The sequence below is a fragment of the Morone saxatilis genome, unplaced genomic scaffold (genome assembly GCF_004916995.1).
Source record: "Morone saxatilis isolate NCDOM2014 unplaced genomic scaffold, NCSU_SB_2.0 Contig18, whole genome shotgun sequence".
NCBI classification, from domain to species: Eukaryota; Metazoa; Chordata; class Actinopteri; family Moronidae; genus Morone; species Morone saxatilis.
Window position 1 is genome coordinate 16009244 of NW_023339740.1, and position 25775 is coordinate 16035018.

At 38.8% G+C, this 25775-nt stretch overlaps 1 protein-coding gene across 2 annotated transcripts in view; it reads right to left on the minus strand.

Moving 5' to 3' along the window:
* The window catches only part of ca16b (carbonic anhydrase XVI b), a 96036-nt gene that overhangs the window by 42607 nt on the left and 27654 nt on the right, over nucleotides 1–25775 (minus strand). For both annotated transcript variants that reach the window (XM_035661934.1, XM_035661933.1), the window contains exon 3: nucleotides 1708–1887. In XM_035661934.1, the coding sequence (XP_035517827.1) occupies nucleotides 1708–1887 (180 nt within the window). The remainder of the gene's footprint in view (nucleotides 1–1707; nucleotides 1888–25775) is intronic.

Sequence of the window (25775 nt, forward strand, 5' to 3'; positions counted from 1 at the left end):
ATCGACTTGGTACCGAAGTATTGGTTCTTGTGACATCCCTACCTGGGATGAGAATGGGATGTGAAGTGTGTAGCAGGCTGTAAAATATCTATCTATCTATCTATCTAGCCAGTGGTTACTGTGGAAATTTGGCAGATCAGCATGGCAGCCTTGTAGACAAAAATGACTTATTCCAAGATAGCTAAAACACATCAATTCCTATATTCAGGTAATTAGAAACTAATGAAAACATACCTATGAATATCATATTTAATTTCCAATAGATCTTCCTAAATGTTACACCTTTAACCAGAGAGCTAACAAGCCATAATAGGATCGATCTACCCATCATCATTGAATTGTCCAGATATTTATCATCTTTAAATATTATTCAAACGTGTGTTCTAAAGTAGATTACATCTTGGTAATGTAATATTTAATTTAATATTCAGTCAAAAATGTGATGTTTCAATGAGCTGTTGTATCTACCCGTCAAATTATGTCATAGTAATTTAGGAAAAACTAAATTATTAATATTATTATTAATATTAAATCCATTTCGCACAACTGTGAGACGAATTTGCAAAATATTGAGCTGATCTCTTCTAAATAGCGTTTGCATAATAGTTCAATTTTTCTTATTTTTACAGTGCTTAGCAATCTAAAATTCCCTCTGTACTGTTTGTGCCCAAAATTACAGCCAGCCGTGTTATTTCCATCTTTGTAAATAAGCAGCCTGCAGGATCGCTTGGCTGTCCCAGTGGCCTTGGTTGTCATGGAGGCTAACAACTCTCATTATGATCAAACGCAAAAGATGAAACTACTCTCTGAGAGAAACAGTGCCAAAACCAGAGGAGATCAATTAAGGTCAGGGTTTTCACACCAATGGTCTACGGATTAGCTGATTGAAAAAAAAAAATGGCAATGGTTTGAAGTAACAGTTAATCAAGAAAGCTTCAAAATGTTGCCGTAAACAAAGCATGCAGGCTGATGCAAAGAGGGTGGTGAGAAACAGAGGGGAACAAGAGGCAGTACAATGAAGGCAATGAAAATAAAATAATTACTAAAACAAACAGATAGATTTATAAGAATTATAACAGAATGATATTATTATGCTTGATTGTAATCTGCTTCACTGAATTAACAGAGCTTGGTTTTGAAATGCCATTGGAAGTATTTCAAATCTGTTCAGATTTTCTACTATATATACAAATTTAGCTTGATTTAAAGAATATCTTTCTAAATTGAATATTATACACTAGGAGTGTGTGATATGGGTCACAACTTTTATTACTTAATATATATTTTATATTACATTGTTATTTGTTAGTATATATATTGTGAAACTGTAAACTTTCTGGAAATTCAATTTAAAGCATTTTATAGATAAAATGACCACATGTCTGGTTTTGGCTAATCCAGTGAATTAATCCTTAAAGTACTTTATAACAGTGATGCAAAAATCCTGTAAATCCACTATTGCCATAAAGCTTTCCTGCTGGACAATTTACAACACTGCCTTCAACGGTCTAATACAACCAAAAGTAAAACGTTAAAGGGACAGCTACCTGACGTTAAATGGTATGGCAACATCTCTTTATTTTCATCCCACAATATACTGCCTTCATATTGCCCAAATCTACACTCATCTTAGTATCATCAGAAATGCATGATGATAAGGAAGAACCGTTACAGAGACATTTTAATTTTGCATTTTGTGATGCAGACCTGTCTTTCCTGTGTTTTTCATTGTGGTCTGGTTGGAGGACTCAGTGTTGAACTTCTCCAGCACCAGCTCCTGGTACTCCTCCGAAACCAAAGCTTGTTCATCTGCAATGTCCACAGGTGATTGGTTCTTCGCAGCACATTCTGGGTATGAGGTTGCCCAGCCTCGAGGTCCATGGCTTCCTGCAGAAACAAAAGAAACAAGAGCTTATGAAACATGTAGACTAGTCCCCAGAAATCTCCTTTGTCTAACAATTGGGGCTATAGCGCACACAAAATTAGAAACACTGACAATATTACAGCAGCAGCCAGGTTTCAATATGCCCTTAACAAAAATTGAGGGAAAGAGGACAATGATTCTTTCATATTCATTCAGCTGCAGTGCCCTCTAAACCCTTCCAACAGCTGGGAAAACATGTAAACACAATGAAAATTCATCATCTGGCTACAGGCAATTCCAGCGTTAATTGTCCATATACGATATAAATATCCAAATGAGGCATAGTCCTACAGTACTGCACTTACTGAAACTGAGCCTTGAATGAGTACAGAGTTAATGTGGGTCTATGCCTTGGATATGTTATATATATAAAACAAAGAAATATTACACCAAATAGGCTATTCAATAGAAAATACTCCACTTTAAAAATCCATGTGCAGTGTGTGCTGCAAATTAACTTCCTGTAGAATCCCCATCCACTGTCTGCTCTTTTAATCCTCTATCCCCTACAGTGGCGCTTCTACAAAGGAATAATCCACAACCGACAGGGGTCCCCTTGATCTCTACTCGGGTACAATGGGCCAATGCAACAACAAAAGCTGAGGGATCAGGGGAACAAGGAAGCATGCGTGGATTTTAACTTTTCTGGGTTAACACAATATTCATGATCCCATTCCCTACAGATATAGGGCAACTTTGCTACTGGCTCATGAAAATGATATGAGAACTCCTCTTTGCTAAAACACCCTGGATCAAGGGTGGCTTTAATGTCTTGCTATGAATAAACACCTTGCAGCCAAAGACTGTGCTCTGGTCCCTTGAAAAGACATTAATTTGAAATATACAGTGTTTTACCACATCAACCAGAGAACAACCACAAACATGCACAGTGGAGTGCAGACACATAACAGGAATGATTTTATTTCATCTCTACAATGAATATATCCCTTGGTTAGTGCACTAAACAATGTTAAGCCTTTGGAAATGTCTCAGATTTGTCCAGTGACTTGAATTAATTAATTGTCAGTTGTCTTATAAACACCACCTGCAAGATTATGGGCTGGTGAGGTCTGGATGGCACGTAAATGTTGGAATGGATTTGAGATACGTTTCCAACTAATGACTGCATTAGCAAGCAGGATTAAATTTGTCAGTCATGGCTTTAGACTTACCAATATGTTTATACCAGTAGATACCCACACGAATATTTCATACCCTGCAACAGAGCCCATTGTGAATATACTACTATTACTATAAGGCTAGACAAAGCTGCTAGCCAATCATAAATACAAAGAAGGGATTTATAGAAATGGAATTAGATATTTACCACATTCAAATAAAAAGTGGTCTGTGTACAAAATGTTCTATTTAGCCTTTATGTAGAAAAACATATACATGTATCCATTATCCTTTCCTACATTCCATTTGATTTGTGTTTTTCAGCCATAACATTGCCATCAACATTAAAGTTGTCTGAGGCTCAATTAAACTCAATTGGCTCTGAAGTCCTGTAATGTTGCTACTAAGATCAATCTCACTGAAAATCAACCACCCAATAAATATGGGAGGGATGACTACTAAAGTCATTTTGAGATAAGTTAAAAATGGTAAAATTAGTATGCATCTTGATCAAAATCCTTAAAAAAACAAAAGAAATCTAAGTGATGCGTATTAAGACTTTTATATTGTGCGCCTTTTTTTAAGACCAACATAATGTTATCAACTCCAAAATATAAGTACCAGCCTCAAAATCCAGAATCAGCCTGGCTATAATAAGCATTAATCAACCAGATGGTGCTTGTGAGACAAGCTATATATTAGTTCACTTGTATACCTATTACAGTTTATATTTTTCTCTGAATGTTTCTAGGACAAATATTGGAGCTCAGACTGAAACTGTAGGGTTAGCTGTATATTTATACAGTTTGGGGAAATACTGTTGATAAAGTAGTTCACACTTGAGGCAGTTGTCAAATTGGTTACGACTTATTGCTATCCCATTTGTGTTTGAAGAAAATATATAGTCTCTTTGGCAGAACTGTCTGAAGTACAATGCCTCCAGTTGCTTTGAACATTTACCATTTCCCTGACCGACAAAGTGTGCTATGTGGGCTACCAACAATAAAAAGCACTGAGAACTACTCTGGTTCTCCAGTGGGCAATTTCAACCCTCATTTCCTTGCTTTTCTTCTTCCTCCTCTTAAGTGAATTGTGGCAAACTACAAAAACCTTTTTCAGCTGTTACTGAGATATATAGGGGCTTGAAAAACATGACTGACATATCTCTCAACAACAACATATTCCATAGGTGACACAGATGAGATGTTGACTCAGAACATGAAAGGAAGCCAGACAGAAATCTGGCTAGGTGTATTATTGGTTGGCATAAGCAAACATAGGACTAAGATATAAATAAAACTAATCAAACAAACGTGTTAATAGTTTATCACATCATAAAAAAAAAAATGGAATACGTAAGTGTACTAAACCCACCAAAATGTTTCACAGGTCTCTTTCCATCAAAGTGTAACTAGAAAAGTGTAATCTTTTGCTAATTTTCCATTAAAACACACATTACATCCCATTTACGGCTAGAGAGATAATTCTGCCTTTCAAGAACAGAAAGGGAGGAGCAGCGCTAAAAATCAGATAAGTGAGGGTTGCACAGCAGTCGATTAATCTGTCTCATTGCCATCCATCAGAATGACTATAATTCTAGTGGTTATCAGGCTGAGGTGAACAAATTAAAAATAAGGACGTGTTTTAAAATGTTGTAGGTTGATTTATTTAAAACATTACACGGCACATTTGCAACAACATTCAGCTTATGGCTATGGAGAGACCAGCTCACACACACTGGACTGAACGACACATTTATTCTAATGAAAATCTTTATAGGTGCTATCGGGTAATTCATGCAGTGTACTGATAGTTTTATATACATATGATGGAAAAAGATGAGTGAGTTACACTGATGCTACAGCTCACCTTCCAGGAATATAAAAATCAATATTCAGCAGAATTTCTCCGTAACCATTATTGCAAGGGGAACTCAGGTCCTCCATAGCAGTTATCTATCCTGGTTCGAGATCTCTGAATCACTGTCTCTGATTTGTTCAGCGATTCAAAGAGTAAATTAAGTGATAATTCAGTCTGATTATTGATCCAATTCCACAACTATATAACTAACTATAAGCAATACACTTGATGGCCACAGCAGGGGCCTTATGTATAAACGGCGGTATGCATATAAGGGTTGCATATGCTGGTTTGCACTCACACGGTGGGATAAAATTACGTAATAAAAATGAACATGATGAGAATGTGCGTGCTGTGGTGCAAACTCTAGACCAGCCGTGAGAGCCACAAACTCTTGTCTGACTCTGTAACTTGGCGATTTAAAACGTCCAAGTATTGAAACTCGCCAAATGTTTCTAAATAATGTTTCCACTCCAGTTACTGTGATATGTCTATGAAAAACCATAATCATGTCATCCACTGATACACCATGACAGTTTGATCATTTATGTGGGTAATGTTTAACATCAGAAAGACCAAAACCCAAACAGGGAGAAAATGCAATTTTTCCCACCATCCATAACCATCCTAAATCTGAGGGTTTCTAATGAATAAAAAAATCCACTTAGGAAATAGATACAGGCAACCTCTATATCCCCGTATTGTGCGCCCTCTGGTTAATTTCCCACAAATGAAATACCTTACTCACTGCGCTAACATCAAGACCGCTAGGGAAAACAGCAATTTTCTCTGTTTACGGAACATGGAGATGTTAACGCACGTCTGAGACTGTACAGCTGCTGAGGCGCACCGACATCCATGAAGCACAGGAGGCGAGGCGCACAGACCCATCTCCCCAGGAAGACAATGCAGTGCCAGGTGGACAAATGCACTCACTCACAATTGTGGCTTGCTTCTGCCACAGGAGCTGTGGATGCATGAACCTGACCCGGGTCCACCAAAGCAGAGTGCAGCCAGTTATACAGCAAGGAGTAACATACAGGTCTGAGTCACCCTCGCATGTGGGCAAGATGCCAGAGATGAGGGCTTGTAATTGCAAAGACCCTTCCTTCACCAGGTGTCAGTTCTGGCTTTGCTGAGCCCACACCTGTAGCAGCGACACTCTGCCGATGTGCAGCCACTCCTCTTTTGACATCCACTTATACATTTATACATACATACATAATCTATTTATTCATACATTTTTGTGAGTATGCCTTTCAGTATGAAAGCTGCACAGTCTTTTATACATGAGGCCCCAGAACACTACTGCCGCAGATGTCGCTGTATGGTATTAGGAGAGAGTGTTAAGAGTGTTAGCATCAAAATAAAACGCAGTCTCAATTATAAATAACAAATCACTGCTGTAAGTTTGTCTCCATCCTGTGAGACAAACACTCAAGCTGTCTTTCCAAGTAGAAGGTGGGAAGATATTTTTTTTTCTTGTTACATCTGTTTTGACCCAAAGATAATAAGCTGAACTGATGATCTTCGTCTCTTAAAAAGGTGTAACACAGAACAATACGAAACCCCTGCAAAAACTCCTACCTTTATGAAGTGTGTAGTGTTCTATATTTATTGAGATTGTGAAAGTGAGTTGTGATTACCTTATTTGGAGTCTTTAGCTTATTGTGTTCCTGTGGTGAATTCTATTATATAGTTTTGCTGTTTAGATTTGTTGTTTGTGTTATTTTTTCTAATCCCTGTAAAAGCTAATAACTTTGAAATGAATTCCACTTGCTTCAGGATGGGAATCAGAAGTGTACTTGTACACCAGACCCCAAAGGGAAAAATTATAAAACTCAGAAGTGGCTAAATGAACAGTATAGACCGATTTATCTGGTCGCTATTTTCAGTAGGAACTTCTAATTGCAAGAGATAATGAAAAGTGGATTCACATAATGTTGCATTGTGTATATGCAGTAGCTGATTACTGTTCATATTAATTCTGCAAATGTAGCAGCAACACAACAAGCACCCAGCTATATTAAATATATTTGTACAAATATATTAGTATGGATTGTACTGGATTCTAACAGGTTTGATGCTAAAATGTCCATAAGTCTATATTTACCCCCGTCTTTACAACACTCTGCACGCTTTAAGGTGTTTTAATTAATGGCAGACAGATGACAGACAGATTTAATGACAAAACATCACACTTACATCAGGATTTTGAGAAATTCAATAATAGTGCTAGAAGATAGATGAGTGATGTTTATAATGTGCATAGGCTTTGTTAATCCAACCTGCTCTGGGATCACTTCTGTGTGATGTGACACCACTCTCTGCCATCTACTTGTTTTAAGTAAAACAGGCACATGTTTCTCTCAATCTGGCACTTTCGGTTCCAGGCGTCATCCCATTAACCTTGGGATAAACAGCCGGGCCTGTGCTACCATGGCAATGCTGACAGAATGGCGATTGCCTTGTCATTTCCGTTTTGTCCCTCTGAGAGAAAGCATCCATGCTGCATGCTGCCTGGCAGACATCCCAGAATTTGCACACTAGCCCTTGCAAAAAAAATCTACGCTGATCAGTCCATATGTATGAGTGGCACAGACAACAAAACATGGCCGGCAGATATAAGACACGGTGTCAGGAGCACTGAGATGGGTCAGAACGGTTTTCTAGATGGAACAGCGGTAGTGAGATCAAGCCTTGTGTATGCAGCAAAATCCCTTCAGTAAATGCAGGAGCATCAGATAACATTTCGAAAAACATTCCTGGTGTCACTTTCAATATGCTGATAACACTCCAGATGGTGGAGACACAGGCAGTGCAGCACTAGGGAGTATCAAATGTCCAGGTTAGACAACTGATGAGCTCAGGGCTTGTACAATGTGGAGACCTGCCAGAATAGTCAACTAGGTCTGTAATCAGTCATGTTTTTTTGTTTTTTCTTATATCAGCCAGTAACATTTAGGATGGTCTCTGACATTTACTAAAGGAATTATGAGATCTCAGGAAGCTGCACCATTACTGAAAATAGTTCAGATACAGGTTCAGACGAGGCAACAAGTAAAAGTGGTCTGACGATCAGACAGGTTGAAAACCTGGTAAGACAAATGTATGTGAAAATAATTAAATAAATAAAAGAAATCTGTGAAATATTACCAAATGTGTCTGTTGTAAACATCTAAGAAACTGCATACAGCCTTGACTTCCTGGTTCAACTTGGACATTTTGTATGTAGTTGTTCACACACTCAATCTTCCTGTGCAATGAGAGATTATTACGTGCATTACCGATGTGCTTAATTTTGGTGGTATCTCCAATTAAATGGTAGCTAATTTGCTAAAACCGCTGTCTTTTTACAACCTGCATGACCATCTGGCTGCTTGTGTTTATTGCCTTGCTGGACCCATTTCTAGCAACTTCACCACATTTTGAGATCTTAGCAATTACTTATCTTTGGAATTAGTCCGAAATCACTTTCGTCAAGATGGAAAAGCCTTTATATCAACAGTATGTTTGGCACACATAGAAGATTTGGAGTTGCAAAAGATTATTTTTTTAAATACATTATTTTTTTATTTTATCGGATATATTATCTTCACAATACATTTGCACAGTCTGGATAAAAATGGTGGACCGATGGGAAGACAGACAGACCGAAATTGCCATTTGCAAAGTCATCCCGCTAGCACATTTCTTTCTCCCTTTTTTCTCAGATAAGCAAAAAATTCACAAGCATTGTACCTTTCATACCTTTCAACCTTTTTCTAAGATAATCCAAATACATATTCTTACACTTATTCACAGTAGCATAGGTTAATTTAATATGGATTTTGCACCTGCACATACTGTATGGAGCCTTTACTGTATACGTGGAGAGTATTCCTGGTTTCTATATTCAGGCGGAGGTCTGTGACATGGCAATTACATGGTACTACTCTGTCACAACATGAGAATATTTCAGTCCTATCTTCTCTAAACTGCAATACCACAGCATTTTAGCACAAAACAAACCAACAGACTCAGTCCCTTCCTCCAGCATCACTTCGTTCCACTGTCTCTGTGTCCTACAGATCTCTTTACATGCTTCCTGGCAGCTCTGTGACCTAATGGCTGGGAAGTGATGAAGGAAAATGAAACTCACAGTGCACAGAAAAGCGCAGTCTCCAATGAATGATACTGATTGTGACCATCTAACAAAGATACATTCTCCCAATGGCACCAGGTATAACGAGGAACCAGGGAGGGATAATATGATTTTCAAATTCAGTCACTAGCCCACAGTTTCATCATTTCTTGGATTACCTAGAGCGGGGCACTTTTATTTTCTATGCCATGTGGGATCTGGGCTTCGTTTTAAGACGTACAACAAGACCGCATGCAACTACAATCAAAGTCAGGAAAATCATCCTGGCAAAATTGGGGCAGCCAATTTTGTTGACTGTTCCCCAGTCTAAATGAGGTCATGCTGTCCAAACTACAAAATGTTACACCAGAGTGACATCTCGAGGACTGATGAAGACCAGACAGAGATCACCTATGTTAAAGTAATTGCCTTAGTTGCCTCTCAGTTTAAGAATTGATTTTAAGATTTTCTTCCTAGTTTCTATCTGGCCTGGCACCATCCTCCCTCTCTGACATGCTTTTCAGATATTTATCTAGCAGGTCTATTGGATCCTCTGCAGTTGGCCTCTTAGTAGTTCCAAGGATTTCAACAAAACATAGGGGAGTCAGCCTTTAGCCACTGTCTTGCTCCTGATCCTGAAGATCTGTGCTCAGATTTTTAAAAGAAACCTTAAGACATAAGAGTGTGACTAAGCAACAGTAACTAAGGACAGGGTCTGTTTTGTTATCATTAGTGTACAGTTCAATAAGAAAATATTTTTTTATTAATACAAATTGTCACAGACATTTCAACACACCCAAAGGATTCTTACTGTGACAAATAGTGGAAGATTTCAGGTAATTTTTTTTTTATAAATCATTAATTGCAGCAATTAGCCCTCTATCCATGTGTGTATATGATTTTGTATTTGTGGGGAACTGTACTTTCAAAGGACTTTCTCGTCAGATTGCTTTACTGGCCAGTCTGCATAAGATGCCTCAATTATCAGTGAACCATGAAGGTAAAAACCATAATGCCCTCAGTGGGCGTCAGCGGGCTTCAAAGACAAGTGAGGGAATATATGATGAAGAACAGTGAATAATTTTTACCCAGGAATTATAAAAAGAGAAAGTAATTGGAGAGTCCGCTTCAGTGCTTTGAAAAGCTTATTCTCAACATTGTCCAACATCCGCTTCTCCGAGGAGATCTAAAGGAACAGCTACTCGATAGATCAGTGTAGTTTGCCAAATAAAAAAAAAAGGCATACAGGGTCACTGTGGGAGACATGGAGGATGATGCATGAGTGAGTATATATATATATATTTGGTCAGCTAGGAATGGGGTTAGGAAATTCAACCCCAATAAGTAGGACAGTTTCTTGAAGCTAGCTTAAAGGCAAATGTCCCTAAAACAATTCATTCAACTTTCCCCAAAGGATAACTATCGACAAGGTATCATTTTCATTGAATATGTAGTCAATTTCGTACAGTGTGGCCTTTACAAGACAGCATGTATCACCAACCCTCAGGGGTGGTCTATAATCAAAATACTAATGAGTCTCATTACAATAATAAAACAGTGCAACAGCAAAAAATGCAATCAATAATTGATCACAGAATTCACACGTGCCATGAAGAAGGGGGTCATGAAGGGTAGGGCTGTGCTATGTTTGGATTAAATTCTTAATTGACAGTGCTTTACAGAGATTATTGATGTTTATGACATTGTGATGTGAGAAGTGATGTTCAATGGTGGAGCATCAGAGTGTGTTAAGGCGCCATCTGACCCAGCCAACGCATTAAACTAAGAAAGACAGAGGGAAGAAAAGAAGTAAGAAAAGTAATTGGGCAAAAGAAAATAAACTCCAATTAAGTCATCAATTAAAATCTGGTGGAAACTCTGTTGAATTTCATACATCACAGCCTTTCACAAAGCATAAAATCTGAATATTGTTGACAATACAGGCAGCGTATGTTAGTAATTGTTTTCCTACGGCATATGAATCTTCGAATCAGTCAGATGAGACTGAAGAAGCTGTGGGACACAACAGGCAGTTACAGCTAGGCTGCTCCCACATCTGGACCAACATATCTGCCTGCGTTATTGTTTAAACAGCTGAATCTGTATACATGTTGGTTAATGACTGAAAATGGTGCCAGATATCAAACTGAGTTGATACGTTTTTCTCATCCACAAAGCGCCTAAAAAATAATTTAATTAAGTGCACTTCCCTTGTGTTTTTTGCTGAAAATTAGGTTTGCTTTATTCCTGACAACTGAAGAATTTATTCAAAATAGGCCACATTACTTTATTTATGTACCACTTCTTTACAGATCTTATCCTTTTATCTATGTCAAACTCCTCAACCTCCCTCCTTTCTAACAACAGTATAACAACAGTATAACATTTTATGAACATGATAAATACTAGACCCATAACTAGAAAATGCATTTCCTGTTAAAAAAAATGCTGTGAGATGCTGACAGCTGAAATGTATAAAGTGAGATGAATAGATGAAAATCTGAAAGCTGAAAAGCAGAGGAACAAACTGCTGAAGCATAAATGTCCTTTAAAAGCTGAAGAGAACGTTGAGTATATGAAAAAAAAAAAAGTATAAAAAGGTTTAAAAAAGTTGAAAACAGCTTAATATATTAAAGCATAAAGTCCTTAAAGAGATGAACAGTTTAATATTTGAATGGTTTCTGTAGCTGAAATAATGCAAAAGTAGACGTATTTCAAAGTGGAGCTGAAGAGGATTCAAAGAGAGCGAGAGAGAGTGAAAGAGAAATGTGGAAAACAATTTAATAGTTTAAAAAGTTGAACAGAAGTATACATATCGTTGTTTATATGTGTGAGACAGAAAGAAAGACAGACAGAAAAAAAGACAGAGAGACAGAAAGAAAGCCAGATAGACAGGAAGTTTAATCAGCCAATCAGCATGTGTTACTGTGGCCTGACAGTGCTGAGTCACTGTTAAAAAAAATTGGTGATAGAACACAGACATCTGCTGAGATTCCCCTTGAATAAGACACTATAGCGGAAGAACTGTAAGTCCTATTGCTGAACCGTTTAGACCATGAGCATCGTAAGGACTTGCTGAAGATTTAGCTATACAATATGCGAGGATAAATGAAAAATCACAGAGAAATCGCAGTTTCAAAAGTCGTCACATTTCTGATTTTGCTCGAGAGTGTCAGTGTCAAAATACAAAAGTAAATTTGAGAGTTGAAGGGCTCTCCTGGTGCTTTAAGGCTGACATTTCACAAACCGTACATCCTACAGCTTAAGTAGTTAGAAGAGCTGAAAGAACACAAACGTGTCTACGTTTTGACGTATTAATTTGTGTATGTGAAGTGAAAGTTGTGGGTGGATGAGCAAGTTAATGTGTGATAATAAGAAGTTGAATACAAGTTGAATAGTCCAAGGTCCTGTGGACGTTTTAAGTTTGTAGCTCCAAGTATGTGGAAGAAGTAGCTTTTCAAAGTAGAGAAAGTTTGAAGATAATTTTAAGCTTTCTCCAAAATTATTTTTTAATAAAGCCTAATATTTCAAATAGAAAAAGTAGAACAAAGTTGAATACAAGCCAAAGAGTCCTTGAAGAGCGTTTAATAGTTGCATGAGTTCTGTAGCAAGAAGTATGCTGAAGTAGTTGAATGCCAAAAAACTAATGGAAGGAGAATAATACATAATAATAATAATAATGAACTGAAGAAAAGATGCTGTGTCAGCATCCACACTAATTATTGTTACTTTCTATCATTCTATCCAGAGCTACTACAATATTAGTTTCCTTGGAGTTACTGCAGACACCAACTGTGACAGGTGATTAAAGGTCTAGCTGTTCTGGGAGATAGCTGGCAGGAGGTTCAGATAAGATAACTACTTCCATCCCTAGTGTAATGCCAAAGCCAAAGTGACAGAAAAAGCAGACAAGATCCAATGAATCATCAGATCCAATGGATCATCCATAATCCTCTGCTATCTCAACCATCAAAATGAAACTCTGCGAGCCATTTTGAAGTTGCACTTCCTTTTGCTGATGCTGCAGGTCACTTACTGACCCATGTTACATAAGTTCAAATTGGTTTTTATATAACAGGGAACCGTTATTTTAGATTTGGTGATGACTGATATGATAAGAAAAGTTTTGTTAACTGATTCTGAACTTATGAGCCAGATTTCCGGACCTCAGACTGCTTCCCGGGTGGTATGAAGTGGTACTTCACGGAGGTATTAATCTGCTTTATTACTGTGCATTCATCTATCATGTCCTACAACTATAGCCGAAGCCACCAGTATGATTCCAGGAGACTCATCCAAAAGCTGTACTGTGCTGCTGTCTGCCTGCCATTGAGGTTGTAGGCCAAATTAATTTCTCAACAATCTTCAAGCACAAACACGCTTTCTGCCACAACACAAGACACAGAGTGCTTCGGATATATAACTTTTCTGAAAAGCTTCGCTCTCCGCAAAACAGCCTGCTTTTCAGACAAGCTCCCATGACTCAAACAAAAAAAACGGGCCAGACGGAGCGGTCATCTCAACAGAGCAGATACAGCAGACCAGTATCAAGAAAAATCTTTTTTTTTCTACTTAGTCGTTTCTCTCAAGCATTTCATAGCATTATAATGACCAATTAGCAGGACTGAAGCCAAATGTTCTAAAGAGTGAAGTGGAGGTTAAATGTCTTATCTCCAGAGAAGTTAATAATCACAACCTTGAATGTGATGAGGCCATAATATGGTGTTATGGTGGGATGAGGCTCAGTGAAAGCCTGTTCATACAGAACCTCCGTTCAGGATTATTACCCTGATATACTGTACACTATCATGTTTCCCACAGTAATTAACAAAAAAACAGCTATGCAAATAAGGTTCTAATGCCAAACCCTTTTAAATGCTACAGATGCCTTCATAAAAACAGTCATTACTACAAGAAGACAGATGCCAAAGATACAACCCAGCTGGGCAGGTTCTTTGTATTCTGCCTTCTTGTAGAGTAGCGTGATCTGATATGTTAGATGAAGTGACACTAACTGACAAGCACCGACACGGAAATCTCTCTTTTTTTTAACCTTATAGTGAACAGCTTTTGGGTTGCCAGTTTGCAGTGAGAAGATAATGTAGTGTGACTCAAGGTAAACATAGTGTGCTGTGATTCAAGTTAAACAATCTAATCTGGAGACTTCGCCTGTTTGTCAAACAAATAGAGAAGTTAATGTTGATTTTACTTTAGTTCTTGCCTGTAAAGGGCCATCAAATACGGCAGACACCTGAGAAAAAAAAATAATTTGCCAGCATAGTAAATAATTCCCAATACTTGAAAAGAACATCACTGAGCAACAGTGTTTATAATTCAACCAAGCAGTGTCAACAGCTAAAAATTTGATTTTCATCTAAAGAAAGTAGTAAGACATTACATTTACTTAGTAAACATATTCTGTGCTCTACCCCAGTGGATGGTTTTGAAATGAAACAATGACTATAAGGTTAATCAGTTTTAATTTGATGGTGTTACAATCACATCAGACGAAATGTCGAATTGTAGCCGTTCTTGAACAAAATGCCCTGAATGTAAGCGCAGTATTAATTATGTTAAAATAGACTTACATTAAGGCATAATATTATACACACACACACACACACACACACGTATATATATTTGGTGGCAAGTCCTTCAGCATTCAATAAAACCCTAGTGATGCTCTGCCAGACCTATACTACAGCCACTACAGCCATCTTATTCATTTCAGTGGCATTTTCCCTTCAGTTTTGTCTTCAGCAAGTGAAATGCATGCTCAATCGGATTCAGGTCAAATGACTTGGCCAGTCAAGGGTACACTACTATTTGTCCATAACAAGACTGGTTGTGGGTCTGTACATATAGGACCATTGTTCTAGTCCACTGTCCTTAAAGCTGAAAACGTTTGTTAGTAACTCTTGGATTTCAAACCCAATGTGCTGGAGTATGGAGTTAATTTTGCATCTTGCAATCAAACAGTCACTCCAATAAATATTTTTTTATCGCAATATTTGTGATTAAAATTATGTTAACGTGAATCAGAACGTTTCGGTTTACAAATCCAGACTTTTGCTTGCTGTTGAGCTGAAACTCGTGGGCAGGACCTACGCTGGAAATATGCAACACGTCTCTAGTGGCCCATCTCGATCATCATCGAGTGACAGCTTGCAACATGCACTGTTAGTAAAACAGAGAGGGAGGATGTATGGTTGAAGTAAATGGAGAAGACAGGTAATCAATGCACAGGTATGTATACAAGTAACTTCCATCTTAGTGACAGCAAGAATGTTATGTTTGGTGCATGTAGATTGCTTTTGTTTAACATTCTGTGATAATGGTCTAAAAAAATACATATTAGTTTGTAACATTAGCTGCAAGCTTAGTTCAATTAGCTAGACGCTTGCTTGTCATTGGTAATTATAAGTGTGCAAGTTAATTTTACTTGCACATTTTACATTTTTTTTTATTATAGTGTAGATAGTTCCTAGCTCCTAAACCTATTCTGTTATGCATAATAGAGACACAAAAGCCACACTGAAGAACACAGCCAAAACAATGAATAACATACTACTGCCCTAACACTGTCTGATTGCCCTGTAGATTTTAATCAAATTAAAGTCAGCTCTGATTTGAGGTTACATAACCGTTTCTTTGAAGCGTTATCTTAAGCCAGACATTTCTCATTATGCAATTAACAGTGTGACCTCATACCCCTCACTCCACCCAGCCATTCAAGATCCGGGCTTCACTTCCAGCCCATGTCTACAGGAGAGGGTGGAGGAGAAGACAAACAATCCATCCGTCGCTCCACATATACAATGTGTCTAGGTAGATGCTTTAAAAAGACAAAAGGCCCTTAATATTTAGCTACTGACTTCAAATCTTTAAATATATTGTGTGTTTTCGAGTTGATTACTCATGTAATGAATTTAATGTGTTGACTGCCCTTTACAAATCTGTACTGGCATGCAAATAGCTCTTTGATATTTTAAACACATTTATGCATCGAGCATCGCAAAGAGATAAGTATATAATACGTAGTTGATTAGGAGTCCATATGAGACCTTTGGTGCATTCAAAAAGTAAAAGCAGCACCAGAATTTTGGTATCATAATTAATTACTTTTTACAAAATGGATGATATTCAAAATGAAGTCTAGATATGCTCACTGTCTCTTTGTATAGCAGTGAGGCAGACCATACAACCATTGATTTCAGGTGGTCTTGCTGAGTTCTGAGGAGTAGGCATCTGATAAGAATGGCGCCACTGCCGTCTCAGGGCCTAAGCTCAATCTTTAATCAGGGGTCATTGTGTTCCACACAGCAGCCCCAAACACATAAAAGCAGGTAGAGGAAGTGGTAAATCATACAGGCATTGGGGTCTAATTGGCCACCAGAATGAGCCCCAGCCAAAATATTGTTTTCCCTTGACGCTATCTGCTTCCATCTCGTGGACTTTCATAGAAACTGTGGCTTCCTGTTCTTGGGTGTTGGCCGCTGCCTAAGTACAACATCCCCTAGTCTGTAAAAATAATCTTCAGGACCTTGTGTAAAGAAAAAGAGGGACAGAAATACATTCTGTCCCATGAGGAAGAGCTTCCCCTACAATTCAAAAACAGTTTCCCCTTCAAAATGGCAAGGGGCCAACATGCCTACAAACGTCTCAGAACCTTCACTTCTGAAGGGATCTTTGGATGGTCATCAACGCACAATAAATCTGGCATAAATATTACATTTATTCTCATCAACTTGTATCACCCAAGTAGTTACTGCGCTACTTTAAAGACAAAATTGTTAGTATACAGTATACAATGCCTCACTGCAAACTTAACAAGCGTGTACACAGCCAGCATAAGCAAATACGCTCAGGGCCCATTATATATAGTTGTACACTTTTATTTTTGAATAAAACAAGTGTTACCAAACTAACTTATGCAGCATTCTGGAGGAAGGAGAGATGGGTGCAGTTTGTGGGCAATCACTCTCGAAGTGTCCCCGCTCGTCTGCCTCACAGCACAGCTGCTGTTCTGCGACAGGCAAGGCAGGTGATTGGAGAAGCAGCAGCAGGTGGACGGCTCACTCTCTCACATCCAACAGCTGTACGCTGTAGCATCTTTTTGCACTTATGTCCACAGAATAATTACCTTAACTCAGATATAAACTTTTCAAAGCAGAGAGGAATTGGTGATTACAGTCCACTGTGTGAGTCTTATCGCTCAATACGTGAAAGTTAACAGCCCTGTGTAAACACATTTTGTTAACATCATATGGTTTGTAAAAAAAAAAACACTGTGATATCTCTGCTTAGCGGTATGTAACTTACTCTAAAGAAAAAAACATTAACACCATATACACACACAAAGGGAGTGAGTTTTTTTTTTTTCTACACCTCTTACTTAAAAAAGGCACAGTTCATTTTTAGAAACTATAGCTATGGCAAATAGCTACGCATTTTCAGGTTCCATCTGATTACGTGTTCTCAGCTCATTTTCTTACATAAAAACCATTTAGACCAAGGTCCGTTATGCCCCCTTTTATTTTTCTACATGATAATGCCCATACAAGAATGTTTAAGGCTTGAGTGTTATTTAGTCGCATGTTTCGTCTCTTCAAGTTTATGCACCTTCAGTGTTGTGCTGAATTATTAGGTTTCATCTCTTGAGTTCTGTTTGGACGTCTGTTGAAAGGTAAAAAGGATGCAATGTGGAGTGATTATAATATTTAATTAATGTGATTAAATTCAGTTTCATTGTGTTTTAAAAACTGCCAATGTAAACAATTAAATAAACATTTAATCAAGAGGTGACACAAACTGATCAGACAGCTTTTGTTGGCATTCATTCTTTGAACCCGACCGAGTTCAGCGGGGCTCTCGGTTGTGGATTAAAGCTGATCAGCGTTTGAATTGAGTGCTAGACAATTTGAGCATTTGTTATAACAATTGTAGTGTTTTAACTGGACAAATGTGTTCATTATTTTTGTGCATTCACTATGGCAAATGATTACATCCACACAAAACACGCTCATCTCCAAAAGCATTCAAAGCTTAAACCAAAAGGTTTGTATTTAATTTAATCTAATTAAATTAATGAAAAACTCACTAGTAAATGAATTTGGGCCAAAAATAAGATGCTAATCCTTTAGCTCTTTAACATTTCTTTACTCCTTTTATTCCAACAATTATCAAAACAGTAGCCCAGTAGTAAAATGTCTTTCATAATAACATCTGTAAGAATAAACCTTGCCCAGTTCTAGAGAAATTGAATTGTTTATATAGGAAAGCAAGGGTGAGGAATAATTCATGATAATTCATGTGGTTATCAAACAATAATGCCCAATGTTTCAAAAGTAAGTGTTATTGTGACCTGTGATTTTTACCTTCCCTGTAACCGGTATGTCAGTAACAAACAAGGCAAACTTCACTTTGTGTGACAAATCATCTCCCCTACAGAGATTTTTATTCACATGCAGCTCAAATGACTTTGGTCCCTGAAAATGAAAAGTATTATATTCAAAAGTATTATATATGATGTAGAATATGCTGTCTTATAAAACACTTCCCTCTAATTTTCTTCAATTAGTTTAGGATTACAAACCTTATATTTGCCTGGCTAATGACTAACCGCAAAAAAAAAAAAAAAAAAGAAAACGCAAGTAAATAAAAGTTTCCTTTAAACTTCATAAGTGCTTTTCCACACATTTCAAAAGTTGTTCACACAATATAAAAAGAAGTAAATGTTCTCTCTTGGGTTTTGTCCTCTCTGTGTATAAGTGCACATTGACACCAATTCAATACTGCATAAGTGTAAGGAAACCTCTTGCTAATTGTAAACAGGAGAGAGAGGTGAGCACTCTGTCGAGCGGAACACAGACCTCCTCTGTAGAGCCGCAAAGTGAAACACTGATTAGTGACGCTACATTACTCTGCTTTGTCCAAGGGCAACTGTTTCATATCAGCTAACTGTCGGAAGCACAGACACTAACCTCAGCACTCATGTCCTGCAGCTGGTCGTGCGATGAACGTTTTAATATTAGAAATGGCAATTGTACTCAAATCACAGCCCATCAATATTAAGGAATAATTAGTATTTCAGTAGTTATTCAAATCAGGGAACCTTTACAATGGAGATGAAGCACTGGGGCTGAAGTAGAACAAATACTGTGATGTGTAAAGACATCTGCACAATATGTATTTATGTTAGTAACATTCGCACACGCGTGCACACACGCACACACCCTGCAAAAATGAAACTGAATCCATCTCCAATTTGTCACATCGCCATTTCCATCTATTCCTATTGTTACGCTTCCTTTCAGCGAGCAGCTTATCTCACTCCGAGCCATCACCTCTTTCTGAACTGTCATACCCTCACATTCTATTTATGCAGCTTCATCCATTAGTTTAATTATCTCTTCTTTGGCTCTTGGAGCTTCCACTAAGCTAGGACTTCTGCACCAGACTATTAGAAAAGGCCATGCTGTTACCACTTTCTCCACTCACTAGCGAGAGTGCAGAATTTTAACAATGATGATGCTGGCTCGTCAGAATAAATTTTAATCCAATTGGGTATAAGGGGAAACAGGGTCTCTACATGATGTTCACTTTGTCTTGTGTCAGTTTTAAAGTGCACATTTGGTTATCGTAGAGTGACTGACATCAATCATATTACAATGTCTAGATAGCAAGAATGACTCTCGTGGTCTAAAATTCACTTGCTTGTGTGCTTTTTGTACAGTGACATCATATATAAGGGTGCTCAGATCAGGGTTTTGCAGGCCGATCAGTATCCGCCGATACCGATCACCAATCACTGGGTCTATTTAAAGCCTTATGTTTACAGTGACGCACACAAGCCCACACCGGCTTGCCCCGCCCTGCCTCTCTCTGCTCCTCTCTCCTTATAGGCTGTATGTGTTTGCTCTGTCTCTTTGTTGGTCAGCTGTATGTTTTATGAAGTCGCCCAAGAAACACAACTCGTGTTTTGAATGTTTTGTCATGCGATTCCATTTTCCCCAACAGCAGAATGGCTTCGCCTCATCAAAAACAAAACTGTTGCTTTACCTGCTCAGTGCTTGTAAAACATCCACCAGATTACGTCTCTCCCTCTCTCTTCCTCTCTCCGCAAAATACTAAAATGAATCCCCGACTGTTAATATACCGGCAGCCAGCCCAAGTAAATCTATGTGTGTCACAGACTGAATAAACTTCCTGTGGAATAAAATAAATGCGTCAGCTGATCGGCTCTCGCCAATCAGAGTAATAAAAAGCAAATATTGTCCGATTACGATCTGTGACGGATCAATCGGAGCACCCTTTAATCATGTATGTGTTACTTCATGCCCCACTCTCTTCAACTACAGTCATGCCAAATGCCAAACAAGACTGCTGCATATTGTAACAAGTCTTGCATGTTAAAACTTGATGACAAAGGGGAATAAGACGAGAGTCTGCAGGCATGCTAGCAGCTGTACTTGGGCACAGTGGTGCTTTGAGCTAAATGCTCACATCAACATGCAAACATGCTCACAATGGCAATGCTGACAAGCTGATGTTATACATGTATAATATTTACCATATTCACCATGTGAGTTAAAACAAGTTTTAACTTTGACATGCTGGTGGCACGACAAGAGAAGTCAAAGGATTGCCAAAGTCAATAGGATTCATCCCCTGGGTACATGGACATCTGTACAAAATTTCATGGCAATCCATCCAAGAGATATTTCAGTCTGGACCAAAGTAGTGGAACGACAGACATGCAGACACTGCCATGCCTAAAGGCATGGGGCGAGCATGGCTGAAAATGCCAAACACATCTCAAAGATTACAGAACCAATTGTGTCACCAGTCTCGCATAAAGCAGCTGGCCATCAGATAGGGAGGGGAGAGGAAGCGGTGGTAGCCTGCCAGAAGGTCCTCGTCCCCTTCACTAAGGGATGCACTGGCAGGAGGATAAGTTGACTGTGGGTCACTGCAGAGCGATAAAACCAGGACAGGCATAAGCAGACAGGCAGGCTGCTGTCTCCCAAGGGGACAGAGGTTGAAAGACACACAGAAGCCTCTCACTTACCTGCCAATCATGGCGTCAGGATGACCCCACAGCATGAGGTCACCACTAAGCAGACCATTAGCCACAGTCAGCAGGTAGAGGTGAAAGATCTCCACCCACACAGCGAAGCCTCAGATGACATGTTATCTGGTATTTTACTTTGCCAGCTTGTACATATTATTTTGTTAGGAGGTGCTATTTTTGGTGTTTGGTCCTACAGTGCCAATTTTATACTGTGAAAAAAATGTCTCAACAATCCTCCCTAAATCACCCATAATACAAAAGCTTATCTCCTCTCACAATGTGTGACATGGCAGTTACAGACATTCAGTCGCCTGCTCAATATCCAATATTGGTCGCAATTTTCAGTATCAGATACAGATTGTGAATGAAACTGGGGGAGGAAGTATCAGCATCAGATTCTCATATTTCACCACAAAGTGTGTGATCAGCTCAGCAAATCACATGTACACAAGCTGTCTGGGACTGAGATTACATGCACTGTCCTGACATTGTAATTATCTTCCAAAAGCTTACAAGCTATTCTATTTCTTAGAAATACACGGATGTGCAAAAACGCACTTTCACACACTAGGACTAGAGATTCCCTGACAAAGGAAAGATGGAAAAATAATTAATTGACAGTGAGCCAACAGTGGAACATTACTATAACTTTTCCTAGAAGTACTACTAGAAGTAGTTGCACTATTAGTAGTAGTAGTAGAGTGTAATATTTTCAAGTTTAGATTGATATTCAAATCAGCAAGAAGCATTCACATATGCAAGGAAGGCAAATTAAAAACATGAACCCATTTAAAGTGAAAACCTTATACAAGTTCTAATAATCTCCCAAGTTAGCCATTATTTGCATATTAAACAGTGTCTTGGGGAGATAATAATACAGTAGGTTGTGTGCAGCCAAAGTTTGGATAATGGTGCATACAGGAAAGGTCATAGAGTCTCCATATTTAAAAGGTACCTTTCTATTTGTTGCATGAACTTTCTGAAGAGACTACAGCTACAACAACAAGTCCAAGTCAATCTAGCCATTAGTATGGGATATGTCTGTAAACAGAGGTCATCTAAACATGACCTTCTTGGCGGAGTTGAGCATCAGCTTCAGCCAGATTTAAATCTGTAACTTTTGCAGCTGTGGACTTTGACCTGAACTAAACACACGTGTTTATTTGCTGCGGCAGATGAGGATAAATTGGCTGTATGGAGAGTCCTCTCTCTGCACAGCTACACCGTAATGTCTGCTACTTATCGTGTGGTTTAACGGTCATCCTTTGCTTGTATTTTTACAGCTTGAGAGTGGGTCCATGTGCCAGTCAGTAGACACCGAGAGGGAAGAGAGTGGAAGAAATTAAAACACAGTGAGGAACTGTGCAAGATCTTTAGCCCTACGTACCTCCAAAACCACTAATTAGGCCACAAATCACAAGATAGCACATGACCACATCCCCAGATGAGTGTTGAGCTAAGCACAGCAAGTCGCCATTTTAAATCCAGCCTTAATCCAGTCAGTGTCTCACCCTCCTCACTACCCCCATAGCATCCACACGCAGACCCCTGCTCAGAATTGAGATGCAGCCAGCATTAGGAGAGCAACATGAGGAAGGAAATCAAGGGATAGAAAGGAGGAGAGAGCTCGCATAGAGGAACAGAACATTAATTCCAAAGCTGTGAATGCTGGTGAAGACCGCTTAAATTCATTTCATAATTAAAGTTGCTATGGGGAGGTTTTACACTAGGTATGAACATAAAAATTCAAAAAAAGTTTGACTTGAAAGTAGAAAATTTTAATTCTCAATCCCCTCAACTGAACTACCTGTTCTTGCACCTTCACTACGACGTCCTCCTACAGACGTAGGTACTGAGAAAACAACGTCCACCTTACTGTAAATGGCAACGAAATGAAATGAAAATATGAGCTTGGTGATATTACCAAAGCAGCTAATGACAGAGGCAGTAGTGTGCACATGGATGACTGACGAGTGGTCCTTTGCCCTCTATCTTTTTTTCCCCCTCTGCTGCTTGAGGCTAAAATGCTGTAATATAAATAAATAAATACATATTTTATAAAAGAAAATAACAGGGAAAAGGCTGAAACTGGACACATTAGCAGCACGCTCACAATATTTTCCAACATGGGGATTACTTTGCTCAATTCAATCAACAAGGTCCATTTATAAATCCTGCCCACTCCTGCTGTATGGAAATCATTTTCAGCTTTCAGGTTTAAGGGTGAGGGTGTTTGATAGTCCAAACCTTTTGTCCAATATGCACACATAGAGCAAAGAACAGCTTCCACCCCAATAATTTCATGATACTGTACATCTACATTATTTATTACCCCCTTGCAGGTATATGAGGTCCCACTTAAATGAGTAATGAGAGTCTACAAGACAAAGAATGACAGGCCTGAGTGATCTTCTGTCTGCCTGCTACTGTGAGAATATGAAGTTGGATCGCCCTAAATTGACATAAATATGTCAAATGGTTTGCAGAGAGATTGTTTTGGATTTCATGGTGGCTATGTACGGGCTATCTTCTGAGATTTTATCTTACTTCATAGTTAATAACCCAAATCATAGACCCAATATTTACACAATTACAAAAATTTTAATAAATGTATAATACATAAATTCCGAGAACAGAAACTCAGCACCCACAGCATTAGCTCACAAAATCACAGGACAAAAAAAAAAAAAGCTTGAACCACTCTGAGCTATTGCCCTCTCTAAGCTCAGCTCACCTCCTCAGCAGCCATTACTCTTCTATGTTGCAGTTGTTCTGCAAGCTAAGCAGGGACAACAATGGCTACATGTTTACACAGCGAGTGTCCGTATAATTTAGAATCCAGACAGGAATCAATAGTTAGCGGTGTAATTGAGTAAACTAGAGATAGTAGCACAGAATAGATGATAAAACAAGCCCGGAAACGCCCGGGATCTAGAGGTGATGCAGTACTAAATGCCATCAATTGCTTCTATACACTTACTACTCAGTGGCTTGCAGGCCTGCAAGTGCAATTTTATGCTTACATACCTCGCAGCATTTGAACATATGATTGTCTATCAAACAGGGTTTTATAATTCAAGCAAAGCATTGCAAATCTTCCAACGTTTTACCATTATGCCCTTTTACGGCCTTGCCCCCTGCAGTTAACTCCTCACCTCTGGGGGGGATATGTACTCATTACAAAGTAAGTCATCATGATTATGAGTTTAAAAATTTGCTGAGCTGCTAGCTAGATGATTCCAGCTCATCAGCATAACCACATTAGAGAGGAAACCTGTGGGCTGGCAATCTCACTCTTCCTCAATATTGCAATCCCAGAAGACCAAGCATGTCCACATCCATTATGTTGGACCTGAGCCACCAACAAGGCCTAATATGCTGCTACAAGGCACACCAACGCCATGTGACACCTGAAATTAAATTAATTAGGTTTGCACAACAAACCTGTCGGTTCAATACATCAATCTACCCTAAACAGAGAAACCAGTATGTATTTATCATAGCTGCTGTGCATTGGGTGGTGCAGGCCCAGGATACCGTTCTCTGGACATGCCAATGCGACAATACAAACAATCAACTGCAACAAAAACTCACTGATTTAGCTCAGGGTGCGGGAATTCCTAATTTATTTCCATCTTTAATATATTTACCTCATCTAGAGAAAGGAAACAGATTGTCAGAAGCAGTGGGAAGTAAGATGATTTGGAGCTCAATTCTGCTAAATTGGTTGCTGCCAGTGTGATACATCATGGAGAATTAAGATGCCTCTCCCCGAGCACACAACTTCGGCAGCCATATTGGCACATCTGTCAAGGGCCCACCCCTGACAGAGACAAATGGACCAATTCTGGCACACGAAGGCTGATCCAAACTGCTAGCAATAACCAAGATGAATAATGAGTCGGCTTGGGCCCCAGCGAAATTCATTTTTAATAATTAGTGTTCCTGCACCTCTCATTTTCTCCGAGAATGAGTGCAGGTACAACTACAGGTTGATACAACACATCAGCTAGACTCGAGGAATATAGATGATGTTGTGTTAAGCTTCCATCATCACAGAGAATGGCTGTGACTACAAATGCAGGAGTGTAAGACAGATGAATCTCTCTCTGTTCTCCCAGGAGGAAGAAATTAATCAAGACCAGAAAGCACTGTGGCTACGGGAAGCAGTAGAGGAATGTTGCAGGATGAGCACAACAAAGTTCAGAAGATCCTACGAGTTTGACTCTACTGTAAACGAACACTGTTCCTATTCTCAAAATAAAGGGGAAAAGGGGAGACTGTTCTAAATGTGATGTGTGTCGTGTCACGTAGCGTTGCGTCGACTGACACCTGTAGCACACACCAATGCACCGCACAGAAAGAAGTAGTAGTCAGGGTACAGTAGCCAGGATGTGTCAGTCAGAGGGGTTAAATGTGATAAAATTGATGCTTTCCTGGACAGCTGACATGTGTCAACTAGCAATGATGTTTGTTACGGCCAGTGTGCAGTCCTACATAGAAAACAAGGGATGCAGGTGCTTTAACGCTTGTCATACCCTGTCAGAGTGTGTTGCCCTCAAATCCAAAGTATCTCCAACAGGTTGGTTCAGTATACTATAGCATTTAGTAAATTCTAATTCACAATGCTTTGTGAGTTACTATTGTTTAGTTGAACATTGTAAAATGTAAACTAA